Source organism: Lytechinus variegatus, chromosome 2 (assembly GCF_018143015.1).
Source record: "Lytechinus variegatus isolate NC3 chromosome 2, Lvar_3.0, whole genome shotgun sequence".
NCBI classification, from domain to species: Eukaryota; Metazoa; Echinodermata; class Echinoidea; order Temnopleuroida; family Toxopneustidae; genus Lytechinus; species Lytechinus variegatus.
Window position 1 is genome coordinate 4,116,434 of NC_054741.1, and position 18,763 is coordinate 4,135,196.

The 18,763-nt window shown below is 37.6% G+C and overlaps 3 protein-coding genes across 3 annotated transcripts in view; 2 read left to right on the top strand and 1 right to left on the bottom strand.

Moving 5' to 3' along the window:
* Nucleotides 1–376: 376 nt before the first annotated feature.
* Nucleotides 377–18,763, top strand: part of LOC121407104 (oxidative stress-induced growth inhibitor 1-like) — a 30,808-nt gene continuing 12,421 nt past the window's right edge. The window contains exons 1-2 of the mRNA XM_041598034.1: nucleotides 377–484; nucleotides 17,116–17,944. Of these exons, the coding sequence (XP_041453968.1) occupies nucleotides 17,812–17,944 (133 nt within the window). The 5' untranslated portion in view covers nucleotides 377–484; nucleotides 17,116–17,811. The remainder of the gene's footprint in view (nucleotides 485–17,115; nucleotides 17,945–18,763) is intronic.
* Nucleotides 746–3,774, top strand: LOC121407105. The gene is made up of 2 exons (XM_041598035.1): nucleotides 746–1,207; nucleotides 1,493–3,774. The coding sequence occupies exons 1-2, from the start codon at nucleotides 1,003–1,005 to the stop codon at nucleotides 2,830–2,832; spliced, it is 1,545 nt and encodes a 514-aa protein (XP_041453969.1). The 5' UTR covers nucleotides 746–1,002; the 3' UTR covers nucleotides 2,833–3,774.
* On the bottom strand, nucleotides 4,209–8,415 carry LOC121407103. Its single transcript, XM_041598033.1, has 2 exons — nucleotides 8,069–8,415; nucleotides 4,209–5,962 (listed from the first exon to the last, which is right to left on the bottom strand). The coding sequence occupies exons 1-2, from the start codon at nucleotides 8,250–8,252 to the stop codon at nucleotides 4,392–4,394; spliced, it is 1,755 nt and encodes a 584-aa protein (XP_041453967.1). The 5' UTR covers nucleotides 8,253–8,415; the 3' UTR covers nucleotides 4,209–4,391.

An 18,763-nucleotide genomic window follows, 5' to 3' on the forward strand; every position in this document is an offset into this window, starting at 1 on the left:
ATTGAATTTGGTACTCTAATGGTGGTAATTGCACTGTTCCATTTTCGAAAAACGACTGGTCTCGCATCTAACTTCGTACGCGCGCACACATACGGTACCTTAGCTCTAACGAGTATTGCTAGCTCTATTTTGTTTCGGGTTCATAGATTCTCTGTTGTTCACGATATCGTGAACATTAAATAGATCGACATGTGTTTTAACCCATAAATCATCTGAAATCAATTTGCACGAATCTACATTACTCATAAGTCGTAACGAACGATATAGGAAGAAGCTAGCCCACCACATAGACTGCACGTAACACGCACACACTATCGGATTTCCTTAATTGACCAATCAGAAAATGGCTAACAGGCTGTCTTTAACGGGACGTATGTGGGACTCCGTGTAAATTGTTCCCTGTTGAGAGTTGAGACTGGAATGCGTGTGTGTTCATTCATTAGTTATTCAGCTATTGTATCCTATTTCATTACCGAAGCCTGAGGTGAGTATTGAATACTTTTAAAACTTGGACCATTACCGACCTTTCTTTAAAAGGCATATCGGGCCAGGCTCAGACTTCACCGGGACACTGACGTCTGACGAATTCGATATGACGGCTCAGCCTCAGACGAATCAATTCCCGACGCGTGCGATTCCATTTTCACGCATGTCGCGTTGACTATATCACGTTTCCGTGAATTGTGATACTGTGTATGTGGTATTTGAATTGCACATCGCTTGATCGCTGGTTAGCTATCTAATAGTGGGACGCAACTTTCCGGTACATCCGGGTACTTTCGTGACCTCGGGTCACAGCGAGGTGAAAACAAAGCAGCCCCTTGGAATGGGAGCCTCACCTCGATACGCATTGTGCGCGAAATAAAGGCTATTGTACGGGGACGCTCGGGCATGGCAGCCGGCAGCGCTAGCGCTGTATGTAGTACTTCTCACGCTATCACTCTGACAGATATCGTCGCCTCTGCATTGCTCCCGAGTTTGAGTTCTTCAAATTAACTGATCATGCCTAAAAGCTGTGAAGCTGTATATTGCACAAATCACAACTTCAAAAGGGGAGAAAAATTGTCATTCTACAAGTTTCCTTCTCGAAAGAAGTCTCCAGAAAGACGTGATAAATGGTTAAATGCTGTGCAGAAACTGACCAAAACGGGTGGTCGTTGGAGCCCTGGCAAACATGCTGTACTGTGCAGCAAACACTTTGTAACTGGTAAGAAAGCTGAAAATTGTTTTCTAATAGCGTTTTTATTTGCAGGCTTAAAAAGTTCCTCATGTGGATTTTTTTTTATATACAAATATTGATATTTCTGCTAGGTTTAGCAGAAATAATGTTAAAAGAAAAGCCTAACATGCCTAAGACTAAGTTAATGATTCATTGATGATTTTGTTTGAATGTCAGTTACCTCTTCTAGTTCTTAGTTAACTTAATGTTGTTATCAGTATGAAGTGTTAGCTAATCTGTGTTCCCCTCTCCCTCTCTTCTTTTTGTGCTCAGGTGCCCCAGTTTTGCAGCAGAATCATCCCGACTACATCCCCTCCATCTTCCCACACAAACCAAATAGCACAACAAAGGGACTAAAAAACTTGAAGCGCTTTCAACGGAAAGAGAAACTCAGCAAGCGTCTGCCATTCTCGCATCCTCAAGATGTTGACGAAGTACCAGATCCAGCGCCACTTGAAGATGAAGTCATGCAACCTCCCGAAGCCGAACAGACAGACGGGGCATGTCAACAAAACAGCATGTCTACAGAAGAATCTTACAAGCTTAAAATCCAAAAACTTGAGGAAGAGTTGCTAGCTGTCAAGCAGGAACGAAACAAATGTCGCGAGGAATGCAGTAAACTACAGGAAGATTGTCAAAAATATCAAGAAGAATCAGATAACCTGAAAGAGCAGCTTGAGGGACATTGTTTGTCGTCCAAGATAGTTCAGGGGGATGATAAGAAGTGCCGTTTCTTCACTGGCCTGCCGCTGTCTGTCTACGTAAAGACATTTGAACACTTAAAAAAGTTTGTTCCCCATGCTACAACCAAAGATTCACTGTCATATGAAGACCAGTTCTTTTTCACCCTAGTCCGCCTGCGACTAGACTTGTCTTTTGAATTCCTCGCTTACCAGACCGGAGTGGCAGAGTCAACAATCAGGGGGTACTTCTGGCTTTGGATTGACATGATCTTCTACAAGCTGGACTTCATGCTAAGGTGGCCTTCACGTGAATCAGTAGTAGCTACTCTCCCATCAGCTTTCAAGGTGAAGTTTCCCCGTCTCACCTGTATCGTTGACTGCTTTGAGATTTTCATGGAACAACCAAAAAACCTTCATGCTAGAGCTCAAGTGTACTCCAATTACAAGAAACATACAACTGTGAAGGTATTCATTGCATGCACTCCTCTTGGAGCTGTTTGTTACCTTTCTCCAGCATGGGGCGGGCGTGTATCAGATGTAGAACTCGTGAGACGGAGTGGATTCATTGACCCTCATCTCCATGAACCTGGTGATCAAATCCTAGCCGATCGAGGATTCCTTCTTCATGATGACTTTGCTACGGTTTGCTCAGCAGAGCTTATTACTCCAGCATTTACCAGGGGAAAGAGTCAATTGTCAGCATGGGATGTGGAGAAGTCGCGAGGAATGTCATCGATTCGAATTCATGTCGAGCGTGTCATCGGACTTATCAAGAATCGCTACACAATTCTTCAGAACACTCTTCCAGTTTCCATGGTGAAGTCACGGAAAGGTGAGGCAGATGACGACGACTTATCCAGCATAGATAGACTGCTCCAGGTGTGCGGCATTTTGGTCAATCTCGGTGGGAGCATTGTGATCAAGGATTGAGTTACTGTTTTGGTGAACACTGCTGGAAGCTGGAAGCATGAAGAGACTATTGTACAATGTGCATATATATCTGAATAATTGATTGCATAATATAGTTGAAATAGATGGAAAATTTATGGATCATACTGTAGTATGGTGGCAACCCCATGATGTCATATGCTTAAGAAAACTAAATGCATGGGACATCTTGGTGATGCTGTATTGCATTTGATTTGATGAATGATTTTGAATCAGTTCTGAACATCTGTTTAAATATGTGTAATTAAATTTAGGTACACATAGTTCTATTTTGTGTATTGTTTTTTTTTTCTATTTTGTGATGTGATTGTGTGGGAAAGAATGCAAAGTAAAAGTGGCGAGAAAGGTTTTTTAGAGAGTTGAATAACGTTGCACTTGAGGGTTGGATATGAAGAAGCAAATGCAACATTAAATTTGAAATAATCTTGAAAGAGAGAAAGGAAGCAAGAGAGAATTTTTGGAAGGAAAATTTTCTGAAAAAAATATGAAGCTAGAAACAAACATTTTTTTTTTGCTTGATAGTTGAATAAGGGAGAGAATAGGGATGAAGAATAAGAGAAGATAAGAATCTAGTTGGTTATGAAGAAGTGAAGAACAAGTGAGTGGGTGATTAGGAATTTACAAATGAGGATAAGGAAGAAACCTTTGAGGTGGTATCACACTGAGCGGTGAACGTAGCAAATATTTGGTTTTGTAAAAAAAAAAAAAAAAAAATCTTAACATGAGGAAACATTTGTCTCTTAACTTATTTTTCTGCAAAGGCAATTTGAACATATTCACTGATTCTGCATTCACCTCTTAGTATGATACTCCCTTAAGAAAAGAATGCAAGATAAAGGGATGGGAATTGTAAAGGGAAAAAAAAATTTACTTGGGGCACCTGCCATCATCTCCCCCCCCCCCCACCAATGTCACAATCTCATGCGTCCATTATGGTTCTTATCCATTTTTTTACTCGGTATTTCATAACCTATCAATCAATGCTCTTGTCCTTTTCTCAATTCACAATATAGATTGGAGAAAATAAGGAAAAGAATAAGTGACAGGAGATTCAAGAATTTTTTAAAAGATAGAAAAAGAAGTGGTGGAAAGGAAAAAGAAAGGAAAATCTAATCTCTATTTTTATCAATCTCTCATTACCTCCTCTGCCTACTCACAATTACCTATTCTTAATCCTTTCAATCACCTCTCCTATCAACACTCACACATGGAATTAACTTTAATACTTCCACCTTCTCACTCACTTCAAATAATTCTTCTGGGACACTTCTTTCACATCTTCTCATCTCATTCTCTTTCCTTCTCACAAAACCACCCTTTGATGTAAATTAAAAACATCAAATACAGTACAGTTTCCATGTCTCTCCAGTATCTTTTATTATTATACCATGTACACGTGTTAGTACATGCTCCAACATATTCAAATAAAGTGTTCAAATATCATTCTTGAAAAGAGAAGAACATTTTGCAAATTTTTTTTTATAGAAAATTGGAAAGCAATTCAGTACGCATGCCACAAAATGAGAACATCAGGGAAACTTCTAAGTGTTCTTACAGTCCTTACAGTACCATTTCCCTTTGGGTACTGTCTTTCGTTTCGGCACAATACATCGTAGATGAATCCACTCATACTTGCACTTTGCTCCATCACAGCCAACCATTACATTGTCAGGACTATCATCATTTTGATCATACGGCTCCTGGCAGTAGCAGAACAGTGATTCTCCATCGATCTTCTTTGCGTCCTCCTCGCTCTTTCTTAGCTCAATTTTCCGCGTTACAAGCTCAGGCACAACATTCGTTCTCCAAAACTTCTCGAGCTTTGAGACAGCAGCATGTAGATATGAATCATCCCGTTGTACATGGTCGACTATGAGTTTGTTCCCTGCTTTGACAATGAATGTGCAGTACTGGACATTATAAACATGCATCTGGGTCTGAACTTGGTCATAGTAACAATGGCCATACTTCAGGTGTGAGTTTTCATCCAAGCAGCAGTACTTGCTCTTGAGGTATTCATCCGTTGACATGTTTCTTGCGGAGTACGGGCATTTGATCTCTATGACACCTTTCCCATGGCAGCTGCACTCTACAAGGCCATCAGCGCTTGCCCCTAGCCAGTGACGCTCAGCATCCAGGCGAAGCCCGCTGTGTGCGATTTTCAAGTCATCATGCCTAGATGTCCGTGCGTACTCCTCCAGAACCTTAGATTCATTCTCTCTGCCATACTTGAGAGAAGCTGTCTTGATGGGTGTCATGTTGGGGTTGGTTATGTTGAGGAGGACTGACTTCGCTGGCTTTTCCTGATTAGTGTGGAGAACATCATACACTCGCGATGCAGTTATTCGACCAGCTCTCTGGTCATGCCAGACCACACTGTCCGCTTGTTCTTCAGTTGCTTTCTCGACCTTATCTATCTCCTCCTTCGTTACAGTCATCTCTTTAAGGTCTGCAGATTTCTGTGTCTGGAGTTCTGTGCTTTCTGTGAAGTAGGAGCGGAGTGGAGCTGGGAGTGGAGTTTGTAGTGCGCGGTGCGGTGTCGTGGCTGGTTTCCTTTGGAATAGGCGACAAGGAGGTCCCTCAAACAAACTAAGTCCCACTGGTTTGTTGTCAGTTTCCATGAGGGAAGAAATGAAAGCATCTTCCTCATCCTTGCTGCAGTGAGACCACTTCCTTTTCTTTCCACTGTTCTTTTTGATGCTGTCCTTTGCCTCCTCCTTGTAAAACTTAATGTCCCTAATCTGCGCTGGCTCCACATTTGAGACAAATCTATTGTTCCACTGGCAAGCAACATCAGTACAGGCTTGTGTCGTATATCCCAGACGTACTGCTGCCTCAACTTTGAAGAGTACTGCGGCAACATGACTACATGACTCCCCTAGTCCCGCCATACATGTACAGTGAGCTGCCACAACTCGTCCAGCGTCATCAGTTGCCACCCAGGGACTATGAGCAGCGTCGTTCAAGCGCTGAGATGGTTTGACAGCTGCGCTGAAGATGAAAAATCCCTTGGATGTGACCTGATGATAAACAGTCTGCACCCAGCCTGATCGAAATTGTTGGTGCGCCTCCAAGCTGCGGTAGTTTTTCATCGTGGCATGCGAGAATGGCCCTGCAGAAGAGAGAAAAAATACAAAAAGAGAAGTAAGCATACTGCATATGAGGGCTTGTAAAATAAAGTCAAATTTAGTAGCATGTGCAAGCTTGGCAACAAAATTATACCAGAATGAGTTTGTGTAAAAATGATTTTACTTAAATATTTTTCTAGAACATAGAACTTAATAGTTAACTTAAATTAGAAGACTGTCACTAGGCAAATAAGCTACATGTAGGCATGGCAGCTGCCAGACATTGATTAGTGCATACTGTAAAAGCTGTTATTTTCGCGTACAGAATTTTTCGCGAATCGCGGGGGTCCCGACATTTTCGCGGGTTGTTAAATTCGCGATCGGAAGATGTACGATACATTTCCACAGCATTTCAAAGAAGCAAAACTAGTGCAGTTCATGTTCCAATCCATGATATGTGTTTTGTACATAAATATGTCCCTGTAAAAACAGTTACAAATTGTGGAAAAAGTGGCTTAAATTTCACTTTTTTAACCTTTAGATCTAAAAATTCATCATGCCACAGGATCTATAGGGTTAAGCAATCTTTGGAATTTGTGTTTGGTTCGATTCATTTTTCAAAAAGTTGGTAAAAAGTGCAAAATTGTGGAATTTTGTGAACAGAATGTTCACCTTCAAAATTCTGGTCACGTGACTTATAAATATTAATGAGTATGCAAATAGCTACCAATACGTGTGTATAGAGTCAATCAGATGACAGTAAAATCAAATTGTTTCATGGAAAATACATTTTAATATTACATTGAGTGTATAAATATTGATAAAATAATGTTAGAAAATAGTTTAGGCCCTGATTTTGTTTGAGAAATTTAAAAAAGTGAAATTCTAGCTAACTTTTTGAATCACTAACTGTACTTTCTAAGCCTATTTTTTGTACATATAGAGGTGCATATCTCAATTTTTCAATATGCAGGATGTTTTCAATAGCAAAGCTTTGCTGTTGGGGGCATTGGCACTGTCTAAGAAATGTGTCAATATTTTCGCGTGTTGTTAAATTCGCGGCCGATCGGCAATTCGCGGAATCCGCGAAAATATAACCCCCGCGAAAATAACAGCTCCTACAGTACTACATGCAGACATGATGTCGGTGAGTATTTTTCTTGATTTAAATCATGGATTTAGTGGTTTGAGATTATTTGCATTATTAAATCCATTCAATACGTTTACTGTGTTAGCGGCACAGCTTTGCAAGACGGCCGGTGGCCGCCCACCGTCTTGCGCTGCCCACGTACAAAAAAAAGACGGGAGTCAAAGAATGACAAGTTCGATGAAGTTAAGTTGTGTATCAGGTTTTATTCTAAATCAAAGTCAAATTACATGCTGGATAATAATAAATGTCGCATCTCTGGGCTGGACGACCGACGACAGACAAAAATTAAACCGACATGGCCTACGGCGGCAAAACAAATCGGGAACGAAAAACTGCCCCTTGGCAACTAATCACTCCCTTTTTATCCCCTTTTTGGTCAAACACCGCGTGGCGAAAAAAGCCTTTCCAAGTCGACCCTATCACCTTTGGTGTAATGTGCGAAATTAATCGATCCGCCTATAATGTAAGTCTATAAAACGGAACTTAATTATCGTGTACTCCGATTCCAAATTCAAGTTCTTCGGCTTTCCATGGCATTATTCTTCCAACTTACGTAACTCTCTTGACCACTCCCCCAACTGCTCTCTCAGTCAATTAATCCTCTTTTGCGACTCTTCTCACTTCAGCCACTCCCACTCACAGCTCACTTCCACCAAGGAATTACCAGCACTCCTTGCTTCCACACCTGTTCACATTCTCTCTCTCTCTCTAATCACTGAAGAATGCAAGCGAGCCGAAGGACATGAATAAGAAGCAAAGTAGTAAATAACTGAAGTGAAGTTCCAATGGACTTCTATTAGTCCTGAACGCCTAGCAACCCAGTCAGTTTGCCCTCTTTCACTTCCACATTCCAATCGCTAGCCTGGCCCAGAAAAACTAGCAAACGAAATCAACACCTTTAAGGAATGTAAACAATGGAAGAAGGCGAACGAACTTCTTTACCCAAACAAACAAATCTCTATTTTCCATCCCGCTATAACAATATGCAACTTGAACTTACCGTGGCTTTCAACTAAGTAACAGTAGACATCGGCATATTCAATGCGTGGCCAAGCCTTTGGATCGTCTGTCCAAAAATCAGCTGGATGCTTATAAGGGCACTTTTCCAGCCCAACAGAGTCTAATTTCACTTTATAACGATGCATTGCATCGTTACACAGCTTTTCCATGTAGTCAAATGACATTTTAGGCTACAAAAACTCAGCAAAACTGACGAGATAATAGTAGTAGTATAAAAGCGATTCTCAACGTGTGTCTGTATTCTACGGCGTTCACCTAGCGAATGTTTTCACCGCGCTAAAATGGCTGCGACCGTGGGAAACCGGAAGTGACGAAAAGTTGCGTCCCCCTATGTTATTAATACAGAATGCATTGCCATCTAGAACTAACTTTTTAATAGTTATGCAAGCCTGGTTGCAACTAGACCAAAAGCTAGGTACCGGTATGTGACAAAAAAGGAAATCATCAAATATGAATAAATTTGGTATCACTTGAATGAAATAAAGCCAAGGCTTAAAGCTCTAAATTTTAATAAAAAGACCTTTCAAATGATACCAAGTCCAAGAACTTTAATTTTCATCAAGAAATTATAAGGTTATTCCAGTTTAAGTCGCGCATATTCATCCAAATTTGTGGTCTTTGTCTTAATGTAAAGTCAATGGAGTACAGAACCAATTTTTGTGACCATTTTGAAGCCAACAAGTCTTCAACAGGCTCTAACTTCTTTGTTTTTGAGCCCTATGAAGTAATTTAGGTATCAATGGAAAGGTGAGAGAAGGTTCAATTGATGTGTATCAATTCATCTTGTAATTTTTCTTATTATGTGTAAAATAATTTCTTCTAATAATTTTAATTATGCAAATAACACAAAATCACAATTACTCGCCTCTTTTTTGCCAAATGAGGGTGCTCATGATAGATAATTTATATTTTAGTTGGCATCAAAACAGCATCATGTAGATAATTTCCTAAATGAACTTTTCTAAAGTATTGTTTTTGTAATTTCTTATGTATTTCTTTGTTTTTCTGATATAAATTACGAGCTCTTTTTCAATTTAGTATTGTAATTTTGTATGCGTGTATGTACGGGGGTACTTTTTGACGTATTAAAAAATTTCTTTTGTACTTTGTCTGACCAAATAAACATATGTGTGCTTTTTTCTGATGTATTTGATTGTTTCACCAATTCCTTATGTGTTCTATTGTTTTAACAATTTGTTATACATGTATAATATGTAGCTTTTGATTTTAGAGACAATGGACATGTGATTACATTTTTTAGGAGGAATGAGTAGCTGAGTGTAAAATATGTATGTAGAATTGTATGCAATTTATTTCAAGTATCAAGAAGGATAGAAATTAAGTTTTAACATATTCTATCAGTTCTCAATGTATTTCTTAGATTTGTATACATACATTGTATTACAAAGGCCCTGTTTGAGCTCTCTTTTTATAAAAAAAAATCAAATTATTAGTTGAAGCCAAAAAAAAAGGAAAAGAGTGGTCTATTTTTTTTTCAAAACGAAACAAAAAACAACCAGGAAAAAAATATAACAAAGCTCTAAACAACAACAACACAGACATCAAAGCTCCAAACAAACTCTAAAAACAATAAACAAAAGTGACACAAAACTTGTACCAGTCCCATCCCCATTTTCCAATTCAAAACACAACCCCCCAAGTGCACCCCTAATGAAAAAAAAAGGAAAGTAAATAAAAAAAATAAATAGTAAAATTAATGATAAAAAACAAATACAGGAATTAGACCCATCTGGAAATGAAATATTATTTCCTCTGAGTTTTCATGTATTTTCTTACAAGAGTGAAAAAAGTACAAAAAACAACATATAGTTTGTGCATTTTAATAGAAAAATCAACATTTAAGATATTCTCCTTTCAAAAGCAAATCCAGTCTCCAAATAATGAAACATGAAAAAAATGAAAAAAATAAACAATACAAAACTTAAAAAAACTAAAAAATATATATATATAAAGAAAGAAACTAAAAAAAAATATTAAAAAAACCCATAATTTTTGCATTATAATGAGAAAGTCAACATTTATGATATTCCCCTTTCAAAAGAAAATCCAGTCTTAAAATAATGAAACACGATTAAAAAGTTTCAAAATATTTTTTTTTCTACAAAATAAAAAAAAGAAACACTATAGATTTTGCATTTTAATTTAATTAGTCAACATTAATATTCCACTTCCAAAAAAATCCAGTTTCCAATTGATGAAACATGATTGAACAATCAAACATCTCAACTCTTTAACCTTGGGAGGAAAGAATGTTTTTGTGACAAATATGTAAATCAATATCAGCATAATAATCTGTGGTATGGCACATTATTATCAAATAAAAACAATACAGATCCAGTTCAATCCGGCATGAACGACTCACTAACGACCGCTCCTCTCACCAAGCCCTCTGCATCGGGTACCGGTAGCTTGACTGCCGAAAGACCGACGGGAGCCCACCGCATCAGGCAGCTCGACTGCCGAGAGACTGGCTGTGACAAGGGTAGCTGGCTCATCTTATATCTGGACTGCTCCTTGATAAAATGTTATATTTTTACATTTTTTGGCAATATAAATATATTCTAAAACAATTCATATACATAATTGGAACTTACTTCTACTTACCATAAAAAATTTTCGATCATTTATGCATCCAAAAAATTTGATGAACTTTTAAGCTCCGATATCCACACTTTACAGGCGAGTATCCACATTGAAACTTACATGTATATGTACAGAAAGAGCACATCTTCAGCTGTCTGTAAAAAGGCACAAGATTGCATCAACTATGTGCGCATGCGCATTAAACCCCATCTTTGATGAGCCGCCCAGACAGAGGCAATGCCACTTGCAGCAAAACCCGCGCGAAAACTGTGCAACCAAAACCAGCGCTCGCGATGCCCCGTATTCATGCATACCTACAAAAGCTTGGGTCTCTTGTCAAGACAGCACGCAAATCATGCGGTTTGCGTGCTGTCGCCAAGCGGAAGACAAAGAAATCAAGATGGCGACGTAAACACGGCCGTAAGCTCTTCCTATCTTTTCATAACATTTTTTTTGTTTTTTTAATGAATTCTTCTTAAAAAATGAAAACAGGACAGTATCGCACAAAAGTTGGAAATGAAGTTTAAACCCATCCCATGTACATGTTTTAGGTCTAGATCTTTAGAGGGAAAGTAGAAATCTTGGGGGCGAAAGTTTCAGGTTTTGTACCCATACATGGGTGAATATAGCTTGGGATCCCAGGCGTCAGTGGGGAGTAAGCCTATGTAGAGTAGATGACTTTTACTCCCCAGACGTCTCCACTCCAGGCAAAGACAGAGACCGTAACTAGTTCTAACTTGATCTGTACACATGGTACAGGGACTCAATGGTCATATGTTTAAGTTTGGATAAACCAAGGAAGGGAAGTTGCATGACAGCCGAAGTAAATCAATGTGTTTGTCCTTATAAGTTTACTTTTTCCTGTTTGGTGCATTTCAGGCCAGGCCAAAACAGAATAGTAATCTTTATTTTGGTCCATTTCTTTTTATGTATTTTTATGAAATAAAGACAAAAACTGATGAGCCCCGTCGGGGATTTTTCATTGTTAATTGGACCCCCTAATGGTGGCTACACAATCACGAGCCTTCTGTGTACGAGGAGAAACAAACAATAATTAAAAATGTTTAAAAAGTCCTCGAAACAGACGGCTGCCAGCCGTCTAGGCTGCAACTAGACTCTGGCCTTCAGCAATATGCTACGCCGCTGGGACTTCATCTGGCTCCGGCTCCGCGCTATCCCCTCCGTCAATTAAGTTAGACAAATGAAGGCCATTGTGGGCTTGAGTCGTGGTGGAGCTCCACTGATGCCTTTACAGCGTTTATGGAGAAAAGGGTGGGAAAAACTTCCTTATGTCCCCTCGTAATGTGAACTAATTAAAAAAAATACTTGGTCTATCTCCAAAACCTGTACCTTATTCTGTACTCTTTTTCTTCTTCCGGTTGGAATTTGGATTTTGCGAAAATTTTTACTGCTAGTATGTATGTATACTGTGTTCGCACATCTAGACCTTGCACAATCGTCAAGTGCTGCAGGTGATGGAGAATAATGGAGAAAAAAAATGAGTAGCAATGACCTCTTTATTTTTTGCTTACTCAATGCGATCTATGACCTTGAAGTATGGGATGAAAAGATGATCAGCGAAACAAAAAATTTTCATCACTGGGAGTGATGATTGATGGGGAAACTACACATACATGTACCTGGTAGGTGTTTCATAAAGCTGTTCGTTAAGAGCTACTGCAAGAATGACTGGTGATCATTTCTACTGGTAAATGGTATTCACCATTAAATGTTCATTGGTGATTATTTAGCGCGTAAGAAATGATCACCAGTCATTCTTAAAGTCACTCTTAACTTCATACGAACAGCTTTATGAAACGGCCCCCAGCATGTACCCTTTATCATGTGATTGACATCTGACCAATCCTATAGCAAGATTCTTAGAATAAAGCATGCATAACATTCAATTTTAATGAAGATTTCATCAAATTCCGATGTAAAATAAAACAGTTGTGGATTTTTTTAAAGTTCAACTCATTTTCACCAAGCAGGCAATTAAATGAGGAACTGATGACATCATCCACTCACTTGCCATTTGTACAATGTGAAATGAGGTTTGATTTATCCATGAAATTGTGGAATTATAAAGGTATTCTTCAATTTCATTGAAATCTCTTGTGATATTCTTGACGAATAAAATCAATCAATCAATCGTGTTGTTCATTGAAGACGTTTATTAATGTCAGATCTGCGAAATTGGAAACACATGTTAATAATAAACATGAATTATAATCATTTGCATATATTACACAGAGCAAGTTTTACTTTTCCTTTCCTTTTGTTTTCATAATTATTTCTTACTCCGAAGTACATTAGGTATTAAGCATGTAATATTTGCCTGGATACATGTACCATGTAAAGGCATTTAGAAGGGAAATGATACTAGAGCGAATAAGTTGGCCAAAGAAGCTCTTACTATGAATGTAACACTAACAGGAGTAAAGGTTTCCTTGTACAGTACTACAGTAGCCTATGTACCTTGCAGTATCTAAAGGCCTGGTCACACCGCCCGAGCGTTGTTGGAGCAGTGGTGGAGCGGTAGGGAGAGAGGGTCGAATTTCGCTCACAAAATTGGGGAAAAATTGGAAACAAAACAAAAAACAATCGAAATCGTAAATGGTGAACGGTAGCGAGCGGTGATGATTTTTTTCTCTCCTCTCCACGAGACCACGACCGCTTCAACAACGCTCGGGCGGTGTGACCAGGCCTTAAAGCAAATACTAGTAGTCTCATGTAGGCCCTGTCACATGGTACAGTGCAAGCCTTGCGCATGACTTGCGGACAACTATAATTGCTACCTGCTGGTTGCCGTCATTGACAATATCTTGCGCGCATCTCACATGCAATTGCCCGCAGAAGTGCACGCAAGTCTGAATTGCATGCAGAAAAGTTTTGAAAATGCTCAAAACTTTAATGCGGGTGAGTTGCAACTCACTCGCAAGGCTTGCACGGAACGATGTAACAGGGCCGTTAAGACTTATCTTGGCAATAAATGGCCGGCCCCACTACAGGATCAATTTAATCCTAATGATTATAAACTACATGTAAACATGAACCATTCATTGAATCATACTATTCCATTAGCTACAGTATTAGAGCATCAGCATGATTTTCAATTGTCACTTGACAGATACATGTTTATTTTGCAGCAGACGATTCACCTCGCTGCGTAGCATGTGACTTTATTAAACCCGTAATGCTTACAGTCAAACAGTACTTCTCATATTTTTTCACAGTGCTATGAATTTTTATGATGTTTGTGATCTCAAGACTTTGTTTCAAGATGTTTCTTGATTGAGTATGTACATGTAGATATCGTATTTTGGTCTGTTCATTAGATTTCATTAGGAAACTGTATTAAATTAGGTAATGAATCCCACTATACCCCAAGTCAAGGTAATATTTCAGAGACTTATTTGTACCACAAAACATTTAGTTTGGATTTAACTTAGTCTATATTCAAATTGATTATCTTTAAAGATCAACTTTTTATGTACATACACTTTATTTGAAAATATCAAACTGTTCTTTGATGAAGGGTTGTGACTTTTGCTCAAGTATCGCCTAATATTCTAGTCTTGAAACCTTGTAAAATGTAGTAGTTGTTTGACCTTCTTCCAACCACTGATTCTCTGTGAAAATATGAATATTCAACTCAAATATATCTAGTGCCCTCTCTTGGTGATATTTTTACATGAAAAGAGCTCTAAGAACATATTCTTACAATATCTTACAGGGATTGGATGTCAAGAAGCTTCAGACAAAGATTTTACAGAGCTCTACATGTATATCCTGAAAAGCACAGTTCATGATTATTTTTATATCAAATAAAATTGCATATACCACATAGATATTTTATTTTGATTTGACATCCAATCATTTATTTTCATGTAAAATCACAAAAATTATCCTGTGAAACATTTTCATTTCATTATCCTCCACATCATACTGTTAAGGGGCAAACACATTCATGAATTGGAATATATATCCAGCCACATTTCGGGGGAATACCTTATACCTATAATATTACCAAATAATGTATCATATCTATGTCTGATGATGATGGCTAGCGAAGACGACCACAACTTCAAAAACTCCTTGGGTTCGAAGATGCCCAAATACCAATCTTTGCTTGAAAAAGTATGTTGCAGTGTGGGCAAGCAAAAGGCGGCAGTGGGGCAGGCACAGCAATGGTGCTTGCTCTGTCTTTTCAACACTGTATGCATGTGACCATCATTTTCCTTTACCTACCCCCATTCATCCATGTTTGTCTAATCATGCTTGAATTGTAATGGTTTACTAAATTTCCCTACCAATGGAGAAACTGAAACTCATCAAATTCCTTCTTTCAACACTCTTCTTGGACCCAACTATGACCTTTATTTAGTACATGTACATGTTTACCTTTGGACATCCCTTCATTTGAGGAATATATATTTTCCTGCAATATTCACAGTTGTGCCAAATATGAAAATCTTTCCAAAGATCAAAATTATACATTGATCATCCACTTAAAAATAAGTTTGTACATTGGTGGTTTATTCAGGCCTGGTTTATTTGAAAGAAGTCATCTAAAAATAATTTTTGAACTACTGAAAGTTCTGACCCCTATGCATCGTGTAAGTGGCTCTAATTGACATGTTTTTCCTGTCCCTAAAAATTTGTATTAAACTGAAGTCTTACAATTATTTAAATGATAATTGATATACAACATATTTTTTATTTACATACTGTTGGCCACTAGGCCTACATGTACAAACACTTTGGTGGTAATTTTATTGGATTCTGTCCGAACCCATTTTGAAATCGTTACCACAACTGGTTTTTATCTTTAAAGGTCAAGTCCACCCCAGAAAAAATGTTGATATTAATAAATAGATAAAAATCAAGCAAGCATAACGCTGAAAATTTCAACGAAATTGGATGTAAAATAAGAAAGTTATAACATTTTGAAGTTCCGCTTATTTTCACAAAACAGTTAAATGTATGAATATTATGTACAACTCAGTGACATGCAAACAAGAGAAGAGAGTCAATGATGTCACTCACTCACTATTTCTTTTGTTTTTTATTGTATGAATTACACAATACATGTATTTTTTTTTTACCAATTTGACAATATAGACCAACTTGACTGAATCATGAAAAATTGAAAATTGAAACTTTTTTTATGTGACAATGAGGAGAAAATATTTCATGTAATAAAATACAATGTACAAAAGAAAGAGTGAGTGGGTGACATCATCACTTCCCTCATTTGCATCCATGTACAGACCAGGATGTGCATGTAACTGTTTTGTTAAATCAAGCAAAATTTTAAAATGTCATAACTTTCTTTTCTTACACACGATTTTGAATTTTTTTTATGTCTTCATGAAAGAAAAAATGAAGTTTTGAAGTAAAACTTTTGAAGAAGAAAACATTTACCCATTTTTCATATCATCAGCAATGCAGCCATTTGGAAGTGTCCATGGGTGTAGTGACTACCAATTTTCACAAGTTTTGAAAATTCATAACTTTTGTAATGTTTGTCTGATAATAGTCAACATTTAATCTTTTTACTTGTCTGATTTTTCCTTGTCTGATTTTTTCTTTACCTATATTAAACTAAATAAGACAACTACATGTACAGTGTATTTCCATTTTAGTTGTATTCCCCCTCAATATGTATTGAGGCTTACAAGTACATTGCATAATTCTAGAATAGAAGCAAATGCCCCTCAAGTTCAACACACTGAAAAGATGTAATTTACATGTACATGTACCCCAAAATTTGATGGAATTTATATCTACATGTACATTTGCCTAATGTACTGCATGTAGGTTTGAGTGTGTATTATGGGGGGGGGGAGGGTGGGATAAATATTATTTAAGTAGTAAACATTGATCGTGAGTCAGCACTTATAATTCATAAATAATTCATGGCTACATGTGAGCTATTGCATGATTCAAGCATTGATTGGTTGATTGGTTCAGGTGAGAGACACCCACTTCATGAATAAACATGATGTAATCAATGCTCTTTCCGCTCTGTGTACTCATTCTTGCACGGAGAGAGCACGTGTATTTTTGCCTAGTCTTTGATTCTAGACCCTTACAGCATAAAAGCTTCAACTGCACAGGCATATTTTCAATTTATTCTATTTTGTTGTTGTTAATCTTTTGTTTGAGTGGTTGGTTTACCTTAACTTTGTATTTTAAGGTATTACTGTACAGTTTAGCAAATGTACATCTGTGGCTCTGATATATGTGCATTCATATTCTGCAATCATGTGCACTTGGATCACCATGAGCGTATAGTTGACAAGACTAAAAACAAATTTATCTTGCAAGTTCTGAAATGCTCACTCATTCTTTCTGATTTCAAAGGAGAAATTCCTTGATGCTAACCCCACCCCCTCTTTCCTTCTCTTGTGTTTGCAGACACCATGATCTCCAGGGTCCATGGTGCACCATGAAGGTCGTTCATGTATGTGATTGCAAAGAAGATCATTTGAGTTCAGTCTGCTGTTTCACTCTGCTGCAGCTGTCTCATCCATCCAAAGTGAGAATCCTGCATCTGGTGGTAGACGAAATCTTGCCATTGATGATCAGATGACACAGATGTGTCCTGGAGAGGATAGACAACCAGGCATCCCATCATTAATACTTCCCCTAGTCCAACCAACCTATTAGTTCATCTATCATTTGTATTTGACAGATATACATGTACAAGTATATTTGCATTCGTTATTTTTGGATATGAACGGACTTTGTCGAGGAAACAAAGTAAATAAAGATTGACATATCTATAGCTCCGAGATTGACAGTCCTCTTGTAGCCACTATCAGGAAAGGAGATTGTGAATAACGCTGTGTGGACGGGAAATAGCTCCTCAGATCATGATAGTCGGTCATCAGTGGTGATAACCGCGAGCACACTCGAGCTGCTTCCTGAGAGAGACTATGTAGTTCCACATGAGGATTTGAGTATCTGGATGTAGGTGACATTCAGGTACTTAATCGGAAGAGACCTTCACTGCGAGGATTTAATCAACTTGTATCAGTTTGAAACAGTTGCCGGTCTCTTGGGTTTGTGAAACCGGGCATTGGGAGTGTACCTTTCTTGTGGATGTATTAAATGGCTTCAGAAGACTACTGCCCCTGTAACAGTGAATGTAACGCTTCATCAAGGTACAGCAGCAGCCCAGATCAGAGGACAAGTGCTGATAATCATGCACTCAAAGAACACTACACCCCTGTGCTAGTCATAGGTAAATATCATGTTTCATTCTTTTTATAAAGTGAAATTATTATTATTTATTCAGTAAAAAATAATAAACAAAAAGTTTGAAATTAGTGCATATTAGAAAATTCGTAAATTCATAAAAATGTACTTTTAGTTAATTATTTATTTTTCATATGTATAGGCCTTCATGTACAGTGTATTTGTAGTAGATTTATAGGCCTATAAACTTTATAGGAAAGAAAAGAAACAAATGTGGTCCACCTCAGAAAAATGTTGATTTGAATCAACAGAGAAAAATCAAATAAGCATAATGCTTAGAATTTCATCAAACTTGGATGTAAAATAAGAAAGTTATGACATTTTAAACTTTTGCTTATTTTTCACAAAATAGTTGTATTCACAATTAAAAGTCACATGCAAATGACAGAATCGATGGTGTCCCACAGTCACTATTTCTTTTGTTTTTTATTGTTTGAATTATACAATATTTCATTTTTTACAAATTTGACAATAAGGACAAACTTGACTGAACCACATGATATTTAACAATGGTAATTCCAAATGTTCAGGGATAAATAAACTATTTCACAGGACAATGAGGAGTAAATAAGAATACAAAAGAAAAAGTGAGTGGGTGATGTCATCAGTTCCCTCATTTTGCATACCGACCAGGATTTGCATTTAAACTATTACATGTACTTCATGTGAAATTAAGTGAAACATGAAAATGTCATAACTATCTCATTTTATATCCGATTTCGATGAGATTTGCAGTGTTATTATGCTCGTTTTTTCCATTTTATTCAAATCAACTTTTTGTTCAGGTCTTGTCCTTTAAAGGGAT

Bases quoted from the DNA above. Each gene is read 5' to 3' on its own strand.
- LOC121407105 (XM_041598035.1), top strand. From the start codon at position 1,003: ATGCCTAAAAGCTGTGAAGCTGTATATTGCACAAATCACAACTTCAAA. The intron at 1,208-1,492 runs GTAAGAAAGCTG...TTTTGTGCTCAG, and splicing joins CAGCAAACACTTTGTAACTG to GTGCCCCAGTTTTGCAGCAG.
- LOC121407103 (XM_041598033.1), bottom strand. From the start codon at position 8,252: ATGTCATTTGACTACATGGAAAAGCTGTGTAACGATGCAATGCATCGT. The intron at 5,963-8,068 runs GTAAGTTCAAGT...TCTCTTCTGCAG, and splicing joins TTACTTAGTTGAAAGCCACG to GGCCATTCTCGCATGCCACG.